The sequence below is a fragment of the Poromitra crassiceps genome, assembly GCF_964638095.1.
Source record: "Poromitra crassiceps genome assembly, chromosome: 6".
NCBI classification, from domain to species: Eukaryota; Metazoa; Chordata; class Actinopteri; order Beryciformes; family Melamphaidae; genus Poromitra; species Poromitra crassiceps.
Genome location: NC_139627.1, coordinates 30,986,687 through 31,001,526, shown reverse-complemented (window position 1 = coordinate 31,001,526; position 14,840 = coordinate 30,986,687). Strand labels below are relative to the sequence as shown.

The 14,840-nt window shown below is 45.7% G+C and overlaps 1 protein-coding gene across 1 annotated transcript in view; it reads right to left on the bottom strand.

Moving 5' to 3' along the window:
• Positions 1-370: 370 nt before the first annotated feature.
• Positions 371-14,840, bottom strand: part of ttn.1 (titin, tandem duplicate 1) — a 252,137-nt gene continuing 237,667 nt past the window's right edge. Inside the window, exons 144-152 of the mRNA XM_083637998.1 lie at positions 13,288-13,863; positions 11,566-11,871; positions 10,503-11,093; positions 5,267-10,293; positions 4,975-5,131; positions 4,334-4,824; positions 4,015-4,168; positions 3,190-3,531; positions 371-1,662 (exon numbers count right to left, since the gene is read on the bottom strand). Of these exons, the coding sequence (XP_083494124.1) occupies positions 1,370-1,662; positions 3,190-3,531; positions 4,015-4,168; positions 4,334-4,824; positions 4,975-5,131; positions 5,267-10,293; positions 10,503-11,093; positions 11,566-11,871; positions 13,288-13,863 (7,937 nt within the window). The 3' untranslated portion in view covers positions 371-1,369. The remainder of the gene's footprint in view (positions 1,663-3,189; positions 3,532-4,014; positions 4,169-4,333; positions 4,825-4,974; positions 5,132-5,266; positions 10,294-10,502; positions 11,094-11,565; positions 11,872-13,287; positions 13,864-14,840) is intronic.

Genomic DNA, 14,840 nt, shown 5'->3' with positions numbered 1-14,840 from the left:
ATAGGACGGCGTCTGGGTCCGGATGTGGACCGGAGTCCGGACTTTGAGGATCGCTGCTCTAAGGGATGATTTCGTCCCGTGGAAGATATGCGGTGGCCCTGCGAAGAGGCTCTGGGTTATGGGTCCCCTGAGCTCTTGGGCCCCTGGGCCTGGGCCCGGTAGGCCCGTTCGGTAATACATCCCTGCACCGGTGTGTCACCTCTAGTAATAATACAACTGGTGAATTACAAGAGGGATTGATTGATCAGCAGTCATGAGCATGAAAATACATAAGAGAGAGATAGCAGTAAACAGAGCCAGAAACATACCTATAGTGCTGAAATCATGCTTTATTAAATCAGTAATGCATACAACTCAAGGAGGACGTATATAATGGCAGTTCTACATCAAGAGATAAATTAAATCAAAGTGCAGGGCCTAACATAAATGCAAATGGCTTTTCTTTTGTTTCACGGGAGTTGGAATCCCTGTGGCACATTGACTTGATGAAAACCCTGACTACTGACAAGGTGAAATTACTAAAAGCTAAAAACACACTAAAAACACACGCTATCCTCCAAGAGATGGCACCGCTTCTGCAAAGGAGTACTTACATTGACTTTTGTTTTTTGTTAATGGCCAGGCGATGTTACATTTGAAAAGGCAATCCAATTGTCCTTTGTCAGAAACGGTGCACATGAAAATTATCTAAAGCCCAGAGTGCAGGCCGCTCGCACTGTGAGCATGTCATTAAACTGGTGGTATGACATAGTCAGTCAGAGCACAAGGCCCAGTCATCCTGCTTACATGAGGGTAATATGCAAACAGCACTCAGGGTCTTATGGTCATATTACAATTCATAGGATACTGCAAAATCTCACGCACAGATGCGTGTTCATAATAACATTGTCTTTCTCTTTCTCGTTCATAACTTCAACAGGGAGCCTCTCTACCTGTTGAGGCAATCTTAAGACTTCAACTTATTGTTGAGGCACAGAGATTAGTTTCTAAGTTTAACAGGGTATTCGTTTCATGTGAAACTTTCTCCTGCTAAATCATTCGTTCTTTTGTTTCAGTTAATATTGTCATAAATAACAATGCATACATTTTCCATAACCGTTCAATTCGGCTATATACATTATGTACATGTCACTGAAAAGTGGTTCAAAAATCCTAAGTCATAATTATCCAATATGGCACATTTTATAACAACTTTAGACTTTAGTCTAGTTTGGCATAAATTAATGTCAAGTTTGGTATAAAAATAGTTCATATTTACAGAAATCCAGGTTTTTATCAAGTAAAGATTATTTTTGCTAATTCAATAAATAAAAAGGATCTGGATGAGGGAAGTGAGGATAGAAATTAACTGATGTTTTTTTCTTTTTCTTTACATGGACCGAATGTGAACGTTGACAGTTGCAGAGTCAGAGCCGAGCTCATTGGACAGTTTGAGGGTGTAGGCTCCGGCATCATCCTCCTTCACAGCAGAGATCATGAGGGTGGCCAGGTCAGCGGTGCTCTCCACGCAGTACCTGTCATCGCCGTTGGGCAGAGCCCTGCCTAAGCGGACCCACTGGACGGACGGAGCCGGGTCTCCGGAGAAGCTTCCTGCCAAAGTCAGGAACTTTCCTGGTTCCGCATTGATCTCATGTGGAAGAGCTTCGATCTTTGGCGGAGTGCCTGTTGTCAGAGGGAGAAACACGGGCGGTGAATAGGGTTACATGTGAGTTTTTACATTTGCGAAACAAAGAGCCCGACCGATATGTATCGGGGGCCGATTGTAAAGTGGTGCACATTGAAATTAACCGCAACAATTCATGACATCGCGACTACTGGAGCCAATCCCTGTCCAGTATTCAGCAGTTAAAGCCCAAACACATTCTCACTCCCAACTAATCATATACTGCAGATCAGTCAGGAACCATTTTCGTCACTTTTTCACGGGTTGGGAGTGAGAATGTGTTGAAAGCCTGTGTTGTATCAGCATACAGAACCTAACTAGCCAATCCAGCATTTGGCTAGTTAGGTTCTAGATAACCCTGATTGGTTGCTTTGTATAGTCATTTTTGTGTGGTTATTGTGTAGTCATTTTAAGTAGTTTAACAAGATAATTGAACCTTTTTTGTGGGAAAAACCATCAGACAATCAAAATAGAAAAAGGGCTCGTGACACAAAGTTTATTTTTGCTCCCGTGGACAACATTTAATAGACAGAGACAAACAGTTTCGATCCGATACGGATCTTCGTCAGTGTCATGTAAGAAATTTTTGTGTCGCGAGCCCTTTTTCTATTTTGATTTTCTGTGATAGTTTGGCTCAGCACCAAGAAGTGGATGTGTGTAAGTTCCTTATCACTTAAAAACCATCAGACACAAATTATTATTTAAAGTAGAGTATTTTATATACATCTTGAAACATGACTTTAGGGGGTCTTTAATATTTAGATTTAACATTTAACATTTAGGTTTAACATTTAATATTTGGATTGATATTTAATACTTTTTTTACAAGAAAAGTAAATATGACAAAGTTCACAAATGTTGCTCTAAATTTGGTAAAAATGCACAACACTTTAAGAAATGGTTGGAGTTAAATGTGACAAAATGTTGCTGTTAATTCCAGTGTGCGCCACTTTACAAGTGGCGCCCCATAGATATGGTCTTAGATTTGCATGACATCACTTCACCTTGCATCTGATTAACATGGTAGTTAATTATGAAGATGCTCAGATTAGGCGAGGGCCACTTACAATAAAAGCTGACATACTTGTAAGCGCAAGTTACCGACAGGTGCTGGTAACGTTAAAGGAATAGTTCACCCAAGTATGAAAATTCTGCCATCATCTCCAAAATAACTGAAGTTAATGGGACTATAGTTCTATAGTTCCAAAACAAAAACAGCCAAACAATCGCACTGTGAATAGAAAGACCTACAGAACATTATTTGTTGCAAATCAATCAGCTGTAGTTAATATTTACACTAAATTATGGTAAATATAGGTCTTTTTGGAACTCTGAAGAACCGGTCCCCACTGACTTCAGTTGTTTTGGAGGAGGCTGGTTTGGAGAAGGCTGCTATGGAGTTGTACTGGGAACCTCCCTGTGTGTTATATCAACATATATGTTTCAACTGGCATGAGAGATGAGTAGATGATGACAGAATTTTCATTTTTGGGTGAACTGTTGCTTTAACTGCAATTGCATCTCACCTGTAACCCCTGTGGTGAGGGCCCTCAATGAGGAGACCTCTACATGTGAAGAGGCCTCTACATGCGAGTGAGAAGACATTTCCATCATTGTGCTGCTGCTGCTGCTGCTGGAGCTCATGGTAACCTTTGATTCAGCCATCATGGCAGACATGCTAGTTGCTGACATGCTCTCAAATGCAATCTCAGCAGTAGCGGAGCAAGAGCTGCTGTAACTGGCAGCCTGCAGCACGGAAGCTGCCTCCATCTGAACCGATGAAGGTGAGTAACTTTTCTGCATGCTAGCAGCATTGGCAGAAGCTCTTTGCTCCATAATAATCATTTTGCTTGGTTCTTCAACAAGAGCTGTGAGAATGCAAACGAAAAGCACATGACCAATTATAGATAGATGCATCATTTTGTATCTGTGTACAGTTGTTACTCGTTTGGTTTGGCCACTTTACTGCTGGGTTACCACGGTGCTGCTGCAGCGGTAAAGGTGGGGGATTTTATTATTTAAATGTTGCTTTTTAAACGACAAATGCCCCCTTCACTGCTGCCATGGCAGTGGCATTAACGCTGCAGTATTACCACAGTAATCTGATCAATTGAATTGAGCAACAACTGTATGTAATTTCGTCATACACATGTAGTGTGAGCTGAGTTCTTCCTTGAATGTCCATTTAAGTGTTTACATTTCTGAATGAGAATCGATTAGAAATTAACATTTCCTAAGCATTTTTATGTAATACAAGTATGATATTGGATGTGAAACTTGTCAAATCCAATGATATACTCAGATATACTCAGAGGAACAGTGTGTTTAATTTGAGCGCAGTGAAAACTTACTTAAGACGTTGAGGGAGCATGTTGCAGAGCACTGTCCATATTGATTCTTGGCTTTTATTGTGTATTTCCCACTGTCTGCAATCATAGCTTCATGTATCTCCAATGTGTACACATTCTTAGAGTGGCTCAATCTCATGTTTGATTTCACAGATACCTGCAAAGAGAGATATTTGAAGTCAGCCCTGATCTCTTGAATTCTACTACAAATAGTTTCAAGATCACTACAAACCTATTTGCCTTGTAAACGAAACAAGACTAAAAAAAATTGTACCACTAGATTTAGCTTGGAAACAAGTCAGATGGTCAGAACTATACGTACAATACTGTTGTCTTTCAGCCACTCCACTTCAGGGGCAGGCTCTCCTGCAATCTCACAGGTTAATGTGACCGTTTGTCCCTCGTTCACATTCTGGGACCTGGGCTGCACCAGGAAGGAGGGTGCGTCTGAGCGCCTGGTTGTGACCGAGGTGTCAAACTGACACTTCACCAGACCGTGCTCGGTCTGAGCCTGGCATGTGATGACCCCCTGTTCGTGCTGGCTGATAGACTTGATGGTCAAGGTCTGATCATTCCCAGACACTCCGTATCTGTACTGCTCTGAGTTGGCCAGGTCCACCCCGTTCAGGATCCACCTGATGCCAGAGGCCCCGGGGATGTTGGCCCTCAGAGTGAGAGACTGGCCCTCTGTCATGGACATCTGGGAGTGGGAGGCTTTCACCTCGTTCATATAAGACTGGACTTCCTCTTGGACCATTTCCTTTTTCTTAATTTCCTCTGAGATTTGAGTTTTTGTTGCAGAGCTTGTTGAGCCTGAAGGAGGAATTATTATATTATTAGATTCAATGTCAGGAAACTATTTCAGTGTTTGTAGCTCCAGGTCAAGAAAACATGGTTGCTTGAACAAGCTTTCCAACTACATTTGTACATAAGAGTAGATGAAGTCAGCATGTGCTTTCTTACCTCGTACAGTGACCGTGCAGTTTGTTGACACTGCACCAGCGCTGTTGGTTGCAGTGCACTTGTACACCCCACTGTCTGAGACCTCAGATTCATAGATCTCAAGATGTGCTGAGCCATACTCCTCAAAGATCTCATACCTCCCTCCCTCAGACAGAGCCTGCCAACAGAAAATAAATTAAATTATCATTTAGTTTTAATAATGCTCCTTCCTGACTGTCCTGTAGTCTGTCATTCATCCGTTACTTTATATTTGATCATTTAAAAGGATTAGCGAGTCTGATTATTATATTACCTTTCCATCCTTCGTCCATGAGATTGCAGGTTTGGACTCTCCTGCTACCTTCACTGTTAGCTTGACAATGGAGTCAGAGGCCGCTGTGACGTTGCTCAGCCCAGCGGAGAAGGAGGGCTTCTCTTCACGAGTCGGTGACAATACTCTCTTTGGTGATTTGATTGGAGACATAACCCTCTCCGTCACAGATGGAGTAGGGGATTTGACTGTGGGTGGAGACTTCACTCTCTGGGGTGACCTGATTGGCTCGGGGGACTTGATTCTCCGAGGGGATGTGATGGGTTCAGGGGACCTGGCGGCAGGTGACTTGGGCTCTGGAGAGGTGACCCAGGCAATGACTTTCTCCCTGGACACAGATTTGCGGATGGTCAGAGTGAAATGAGCCTCCTGCTTGCCTCCAGAGTTCTCCACCAGCAGAGTGTAGCTGCCTTCATCCGTCATCTCAACAGAGGAGATCTCAAAGGAGGATTGGTACTGAGAAGAGACAATGTGGTGACGTGCTGAGGGTCCGATGGCAGCTCCTTCATGCAGCCAGGTGATAGAAGGTGTTGGCTCACCAGTGACATCACACTCAAATCTGGCGAGGGCCCCCTCATCCACGGTCAGAGACTGTGGTTTGGTCAGGATCTTGGGAGGAATGGTCTTCTCCTTTTTCTTCTCGACAACAGTGGTGCTTTCCTTCACTGTTGTCTTAGAGGAAGAGACGTGATACACCTCTGTCTTAGTCATTTCAGGGAACTGGGAGGACGGAGGCTCCTCATCTTTGCGGAGCGAAGAGAAGGCGGCATATTCTGCACCGGCTACATCCAGAGTGGCATAGTCGGAAATCTCTCCCTTGGCGTTTTTGCAGACGACACGGTAGGTCCCGGAGTCTTCGGTCACACAGTCGGTGATCTGGAGAGTGAGGACTCCACTCAGGTTGGTCATGTGGTACTTCCTGCTCTGCTGGATCTCTTTTCCATTGTGGAACCACTTGATCTCAGGCTCGGGTTTAGCTTGGACATTCAGGGTGAACTTCGTGTTGGAGCCATATGGCACACGATGAGATCGCATCCTGATGGTAATACGTGGGACATGGTCCAAGCTGAAAGGAACCCTGGTTACCACCTCTGTCTTCCTCTCAACTGACCTCCTCTCAGATATCAAAGCCTGCTTCCTCTCCTCGTACCTGGACATAAAGTCAACTTTTGGGAAGGTCACATCTGCTTTGGCTGCCTTTTCAGGTGTAGGAGATCTCCTCCTCTCAGGTTCAGGTGATGGGAGCTTCTTGATTGGTTTGAGAAGATATGTGGAAGCAACAGAAGTCAGGTGTTCCGACTCGACACCTACAGAGACTGTTGAGACGGTGAAGGTCTTCTCCTTTCTTGAGACTTTTGTCTTCTCCTCAAACTCCATGTGTTTGAGTGCACTCTTGTAAGAGGTGAGTCTCTGAGTAGTTGTGTGTGGGCGCAGCAGCTCCTGGTCCTCTTTCTCCTCGGACACCCGTTGCTTCTGTCGGGGGGCTTTGTATGTAGCCTTGTCGTGGCGCTGGCGGAGGTCAATGAAGCTTGGCCCGGCCTCATATTTAGATGGAATACGGTAATGGTCATATCTGTGGATGTCTTCGCCCTCCTCATCATCACCATAGACTCTTCTAGGTGATGAGGGGCGCAAGGCAGACAGCTCAAAGCGAACAGGGCTGAGGCTAGGTGGAGAGGCAGAGTATCCGAGCTCCAGCTCTTCCTCCAGGCGAAGCCTCTCCTCCTCGGTTCTCTTCATGGTCAGGTACTCATTCACAGGCAGCAGCAGCTCCTCGTCCGACAGGTCACCCAGAGACCTCCTCCTGATCCTGTGGTATGCCTCCATCTCAGGGGAGGGAGTGCGGTGCCTTGCAGGCCTCACGGTCTCCAAGTCATCCTGAGTCATGGATGGGATGCGCCACTTAGGCTTATACTGTTCCTTTATCCTAGGCAGAGGCACCTCATAGAACTTGTCCCACCTAGAGAGGCGGATGCGCTTCATCCTCTTCTGCTGGATCTTGTCCATGGGCTCAGGGAATTCATACTGATCACGCAGTGTCTTGTACCACTTCATGTCAGAGAAGGGCCTGAAGTGTTTTATTTCATTGTCCTCCACAAGGACAGCTGGGTTAATAACACGAGGAGAGGGGATGTCGTATGGCATACGCAGCCTCTTCTCATCCTCGCGCTTCTTCTTCTCTTCTTTCTCTTTCTGTATTTCAGCCTCGGTCTTCTCGCCCTTCTTGGTGGTCACGGCAGGTTTGAACATGGTGGCTGCCTCCCTGACAGCTTGCATTGCCACGGGTGGGAGAGGCATAACATCAGTGCCAGACATAATCTGGGACAACCTCACTTTTTTGTCCAATAGTTCCTTCTCAGCCGCCTTCTTCTTGTCCCGGGCACTCATCTCATACTCTTTCTTTACATGAGTGACGCGTTCTACCTTCAGGGTGGCCTGGCAACTGGCAGAGCCAGCAGAGTTGGTAGCAGTAACTCTGTACACACCAGAGTCTTCGGGGAGAGTGTCTTTCACATGCAGGATGAAGTAATCCAGGCCCTCATGGACAACTTCAATAGATGGTCCAAAAGCTAAAGGCATGCCGTCCTTCTCCCACTTCAGTGCGGGGTGTCCAGATACTCTGATCTCAAAGCGTACATTCTGGCCCTCCCTGCACTCAACATTGGCGAGCAGGCGTTTGAACATGGGCCTCAGGGTGGTGTCTGCTGGTTTGGGTCGAGGAACAACGGTAAGACGAGCCTTGCAGCTGTCATCGCCATACCTGTTACGAGCCACAACGCTGTACTCTGCATCATCATCCGGCTCAAGATGGCGGATAATCAGCTGGTACAGACCCTTGTCAGTGATGAAGGTGTATTTCTTGTCGTCAGCTCCAGGGACGAGCTTCTGTCCAGACTTGTGCCAGATTACACGAGGCTCAGGGTGGACGGTGATGGTAACACCAAAGCGCAAGTCCTCGCCTATGTAGGCTGTACGGTTGACCAGAGGCAGGGTGAACTCTGGTGGCTTCTGAAGCATTCTGGCAGTGTCGACTCTGCGCTTCACCTTCTTCACCACACGGGTCGTGAAAAAGTCGCGGTAAGATCTGACACCATTGACAAACAGCTCTACATAGGCACTGTCTTCACCGTACTCATTCACAACCTTGCACCGGTAGGTGCCATCGTCCCCTCTGGTAACCTTGTTGATGGTGATTACAGCTAAGCCATCCTCATATTCAATCTCATATTTGTCACCGGCCTCAAGTTGTCTGACGCCGCAGTACCAGGTCACCTCAGTAGTGCTGTCATAATTCTCAATGTTGCAGATGAACTTGACGCTCTCTCCCTCGTTCACCACTGAGTGGCTAACCTGGCCGGCAAGCGGGCCGTGCTCAAATGGAGCAATCTTCACCTTGGAAACAAAGATTCCTCTCTGGGATCTGATGGAGCCGCCGCTGGCCACGCGAGCCGCAGAGACGACGGTGGTCCACTCCTTCTTCACCATGCTCTGGTAGTATCTCTTATGCCTGGTGGTCTGGATCATTCTGGTGCTGACCTCCTCTGCAGGCTTTGTCAGCCATGGATGTTGCAGAGCCTCGGCAGCACTCATACGGTGTTTGCGTTCCCTGGTTATTAGGCGGTCAGTGAAATCTAATGACTCAACACTGACCTGCTTGAGGGACTCATCATCGTAGCTGTAGGCCGCGTTGGAGATGTTGTCTATCATCTGCTGGTGAGTTTCAGCAGTGAATGGATTGAAACCACTGAGGAGCACATAGGTGAGGACACCAACTGACCACATATCAGTCACAGAGCTAACCATGTCACCCTGATGGATCTCAGGAGCGGCATATTCTGCAGTGCCATACTGAATCTTGATTTGGTCTCCAGGAGTCAGGTGTCTACACTGGCCCAACTCAATAATCTTCACCTGAGAGCTAGTTCTAGTCGTGTATACAATATTCTCAGGTCTGATGTCAAAGTGGCCATAGTCCTCACCATGTAAGAATTCCAGAGCTGAGCAGATCTGCCTGATGTAGTTAACAATCGCACGCTCATTAAGCTCGAAGTCAGGTGTGTTGAGGCGCTCAAAGATGTCAGCACCAGAGATGAAGTCATAGATCAGCACCAGCTCCTCCGGGCTGTCGAAGGACTCATGGAGGAGGAGGAAGTTAGTGTGTTTGGCAATATTCAGTGTTGCAATTTCCTTCTTGACAATGGCTTGATCGGTACCCCTAACTTTGACAAATTTAGCCATGTAAGTCTTCTGAGAGCTGATGTCAACACAGCGGTGGACAATACCAAACTGGCCCCTGCCCAGTTCCTCTGCAATCGCATATTTGTCACATAGAGTCTTGGCGCTGGAGTGTTGAGCCTTGCCCTTGGGGACACGGCCGGAATCGTCAACCTCCCTGTCGTATAGCAGAACTCTAGATTTGTCCTCCTTGGTCATGACAGGGCCACTGGTCTCAGATGGAGCACTCTGGCCAAACTTGTTCTCAGCAATGACTCTGAACTGGTAGCTGGTTCCTCCAAAGAGATTGATAGCAGTGTAACGGGTTTCGCGGGACTGGGCAACACGCTCCCACCTCTCAGCAGTGGTGGGACACTTCTCTATGATGTAGCTGATGACCTTGCTGCCACCGTCATTTGCTGGGGCCACCCAGCTGAGTGTGACTGAGTCTCTGGAGATGTCACTGGCTTTGATGCCACGTGGAGGATCGGGTACGTCGGCCACATCTAGCTCAACTGTCTGTTGGTCGATGCCGAATCTGTTCTTGGCACAAACGATGTAGAAACCGGCATCCTTCTTCTCCACTCCATTGGGGAAGACCAAGGAAGTGAATGATCTGGTGACGATGACTTGGTAATAGCCGTTGCTGTCGATGAGATCCTGTCCCTTCTGCCATGTGATGACAGGGTCTGGTTTGCCACTGAAGGGGATCTTGATGTTGACCATCTCTCCACGCAGGGCGGGGATGGCCTCCTTGTCCTTCAGGTTCTTGGGCAGGTGGATCTTGGCAGGAACTAGAAACAAGATATAATACATTAGCTAAACTGTATTATGTAATGTGTTATTGTTATTCAAACATTGCTTCTGCAGATTTACATATGATGCAAAACTCAGTGGTAGGAAAATCTTATTATAGATGTTCTAATACAATGATCTTGAAAATAATTCTGTAATTCTGTTTTTTAAAGTTGTTTAGTTGCAATAAATCTATCTGTAATCTTACCCTCAACATCCAGAGATACTGTAGCGCAGATGGAGCCTCCCTGGTTGGTGGCCCTGATCTGGTACACAGTAGAGTCTTCCTCATCGGCCTCTGTGATGACCAGTTGGTGGTAACCTCCCTTGAACTCTTGGATCTTGATCTTCTTTCCATCAGAGTGGATCTCCTTTCCTCGTCTGAACCATTTAATCACAGGCTTGGGTGATCCTGTGATCTTGCAGACGAGGGTAGCATTACTCTTGTACTTGACACTCATGTTCCTCAGCTCCTCCTTGAAGGCAGGAGCACGGATGTCGACAGCTGTGGCCGGGACCATGGGAGAGGTCTCCTCGCTGTAGTCGCTCTGTCCTCCGAGGTTCTCGCACTTCACGCGGAAGACATACTCTGAGCCCTCGATGAGGCGCTTGACGGAGAACACGGTCTGTTTGATCTCATCGGTAGTCACTGGAGTCCATTCGCCCTTTTTGTCCTTCTTCTCAACGCAGTAGCTCTTGATCTTGGAGCCGCCATCGCTGACTGGAGGCTTCCAGGAAAGCACACAGGAGTCCTTGGTGATTCCAGACACAACCGGCGACAGAGGCGGTGATGGTTTCTCTGTTCATAGGAGGACATGAAAAAAACATCAGTTTTTTCAGTAGCTTTGTACATTGTATGTGGGTATCGCTCTATATTTGAAGGTATTTTATGTGATATTGAGATATGAATTTATTAGCCTTATTGTATTCTCATATCACACATCCACTTTCTTGGTCTCTGTTAGTTTGCACACCCTGCATACATGCAGTTATTATATTTCATACTTTTAATTCGTATAGCTCCAATATGATGTTGTACTGTTTTAATTGTTGGTTGGGTTTACTACCTCTCATTTGCCCCATTCTTATTTATAGTATATTTTCCTTCTTGCAGTATCCTACTAATATTTGCTGCTACAAAGACCCAGTTACTAAAATTGTATCTCATATTTTGTTGTATTATTAAAGTGTAAGCTAATAGATTGATTACAGCAGACTAAATTTCACAAAGAACACTGTGATATTACTGTAATATCTATGCCTAAACTCACCCAGTTGGCTCTTGATGAGGATAGGAGCAGCCAGCTCCAGTGGCTCACTGTTGCCATAGCGATTCTGAGCGTAAACACGGAAGAAGTATCCGGCACTGTCGATCAGGTTGGGCACGCGGCAGGACGTCCCGTTGATGGATGACGACACCAGCTCCCACTCGGTGCCCTCCTTGTCCTCGCGCTTCTCCACGATGTAGTTTGTAATCATGGAGCCTCCGTCGTCTGAGGGGGCCTTCCAGCTGATTATGACAGAGTTCTTCAGCAGGGCGTCTAGGACGATGGGGCCCTTGGGCATGTCCGGTTTGTCTGGAAACAAACAATTGTAGCAGATATTTCAGTAGAGGTCATTTGTAAATGTGTAATGTTCTATTCTGTTAAGCATTAAAGTCGAACTGAACCCGTTGCGTCAGAGTCCGTTTCAGACTGAAAACATAACTTGTCTGAGATGACAGGTTGAGAGGCGGGTCACAGTAGCTTGTCGATGATTTAATTTGACAATTCTGGGGACTGGATTGGGCTTTGGCCAATCCTGGCGTGTTCCGCCTCCAAATCGAGTGGGATTCAGCGTGTTGTGGCGCTCTCCTCGGGAAGAGCCTGCTGACGCGAGGTTAGTGGCTGAGTGGAGCTCAGCGAGCTGCAGGCAGCCAGCTGCCGGAGCGAAGAGTGCAGCCCGTCGGCCTGGAATCTCCGAGGTGCGACCCCTGACAACCAGGCTCTCTGAGGCGCGCGCCACTATCGCTACTGCAGTAAATAATATTCCTGGAATGCGAGTTTTAACGAGCTAGTTACATTTATTTGCATTCTTAGACATTACCGTTTGATTTAGTTTGCATAATTGGCCAAGGTAGTAGTTAGTTTATCGGCTAGAAATTCTGCCAGATGACAGGCACTAGGCCCCATTTTCCCCTTCATTTGGAATAGAAAATTATCCTGAAATGAAGATTTGATTGACAGCTGCCATGTCGTAATATGATTGGTTGAAATGGAGTAGAAATTTGATAGTACTAGGTGACGTCAGCAAACTGTAGATTACTGTTATGAATGAAATCTTGAAAAATGAACTTTTGATGTGAAAAAGTGTGAAAACGAAACAAATTTGATTTTTGTGATTTTTTTGGCATACATTATTAAATAGGTGCACTGCATACCCAGGTGTTTGAACTAAAATAAAATAAAAGTAATTTTTGGGTTCAGCTCGACTTTAAGCAATGCGATTGTCTGTGCCACCAATAGCCTCTCAGCAAATTGGCCCCAAATGGCCCCTCAAAGTATCTGTACCAAGAGAGTTACAGATAATCTGTGGGTTTTATTTGTTGGTTAGGCTTTATGACAATCCCAGCCAAAATACATTATATGTTCTCATTATGTGCTCTTGATTTACACACTTTTGAAGTTTTACTACATAATATATATATATACAGTATATATATATATATATATATATAGAGAGAGAGAGAGAGAGAGAGAGAGAGAGAGAGAGAGAGAGAGAGAGAGAGAGAGAGAGAGAGATCATATTTATTCACTATGGGTTGTTGATCAATGTGATAACATTGTTGCTGCACCATCAAACTGTTTTGTAGCTATATGATTCAACTGAGGATAAGTTATACATTCATGAAGTTGTTAATAAAATTCATGGGAATTGTAGCATCCTATAGTGTGTACTTCTACTGTATGGTAAATCTGCTACTGCGCACGATAGATTGGTTTGACTGAACTTACCATAGACTTCAACATTGAAAGCGGTGTCACTCCTGCCGAAGTGGTTGTGTAGTCTGATTCTGTATTTTCCTCCATGGACCCTGCGCTGCACATTCTTAATGATCAGGTGTGTGTAGAACTCGGTAGACTCGATGCTGATGTCCTCCGTGTTCTCCAGAGTTTTGGCTCCGTGGAGCCACATGATCTTGGGCTCAGGGCGGCCAATGTAGGCGGCGTGGATGCGGAGGGTGGTTCCCAGGCCGGCGTAGTAGGTGTCCTTGAGCGGGTAATCGGGGTGGAACTGGGGCGATGCCTCCAGCACGAGAGTGCCGGTGGTCTCGGCGTCCCCAGCCTCGTTGATGGCCTTGCAGGTGTATGCTCCCTCATCCCTCTGGTTGTCGGTCATGATGGACAGGGAGAGGTTGCGGCCGTCAGAGCTCATCTCATACTTGCGGGACTCGATGATCTCCTTGCCCGCATGGTACCATTTGATCTCGGGAAGAGGCCTGCCGATAATCTGGCACTTCATGACGGCGGGTTGGCCCAGCTTAACGGTTACTTCATCCATTTCCTTCCTCAGGCTTGGTTTAGTTTCGACTGCAAGTACAAAACGAGGATCTCAACTTAGCATCTTGCATATTTCATGTTGCATTGTTGGTCATATTGATGCAGAGATGGATATTAGTTTATAAAGGAAAGAAACAACTATGAAACATGAAATAAGTGTACATTAATTGTGACACACAAATAGGCATCTGTGAAATCGCACAAATCAAGATAAAAAGCTTGTTAAACCCCCCCCCCCAACACACACTTTTTTCATATTAGCCTATACAAGTTTAGATGTTGAAGAACACACTCGATATAACAAACAACAGTTTTAGGATCACTAAATAATTTTAATTTGTTAGCTAAATAAGCTTGTTCAGGGCAAACCAAGCTTGTTCACCAACTTTCAGGGGCAATTTCCTCTGAATGTTGCTTTTAGGAGTATGACCATTCAAATAAGCATATCTTCTTGAACTATTTTCAGATTTCAACATGGCATCATTTGAAAGCTTACAATCTGCACTTTCATTATTGAAAAACTGAAAAATGACCTTGGCCTACAGTACTTAGCCAAAACAGTCATGCGTAATAAGCATTAAAGAGGATGTGAAACATTTGATATGTGACACGCCCCAGGAGAAGGTACCGCATCTCGTCCGAGTGTAACTCCCAGAAAATGAGAAAATTGTTTCTTTTTAGAAACAAGTTTAGGGTTTGAACTATCCATTCCACATAAAATGCAGCCGTTTTAGGATCAGTAAATAAGTGTATCTTGTTAAATAAAAGTCCTTGTTTGTGTATGTTTGTGCCGAACACAGAGGGGGGTTTAGAGTCACGGTCTTGCATTAGCATAACTAGTTTCAATTGGCTTTTGTTCGGCTTTTGTTTGAGTATCAGCCAATCACACACTCACGCACAATAACAAGACCAGCGTGGCATATTTAAATAGCCGGCTGCCCCTGCACTTTTTCACCTCATCTCACCATGGCTACGAAGGACACAGCAGCCGTCGCAGCTCTTCTCAA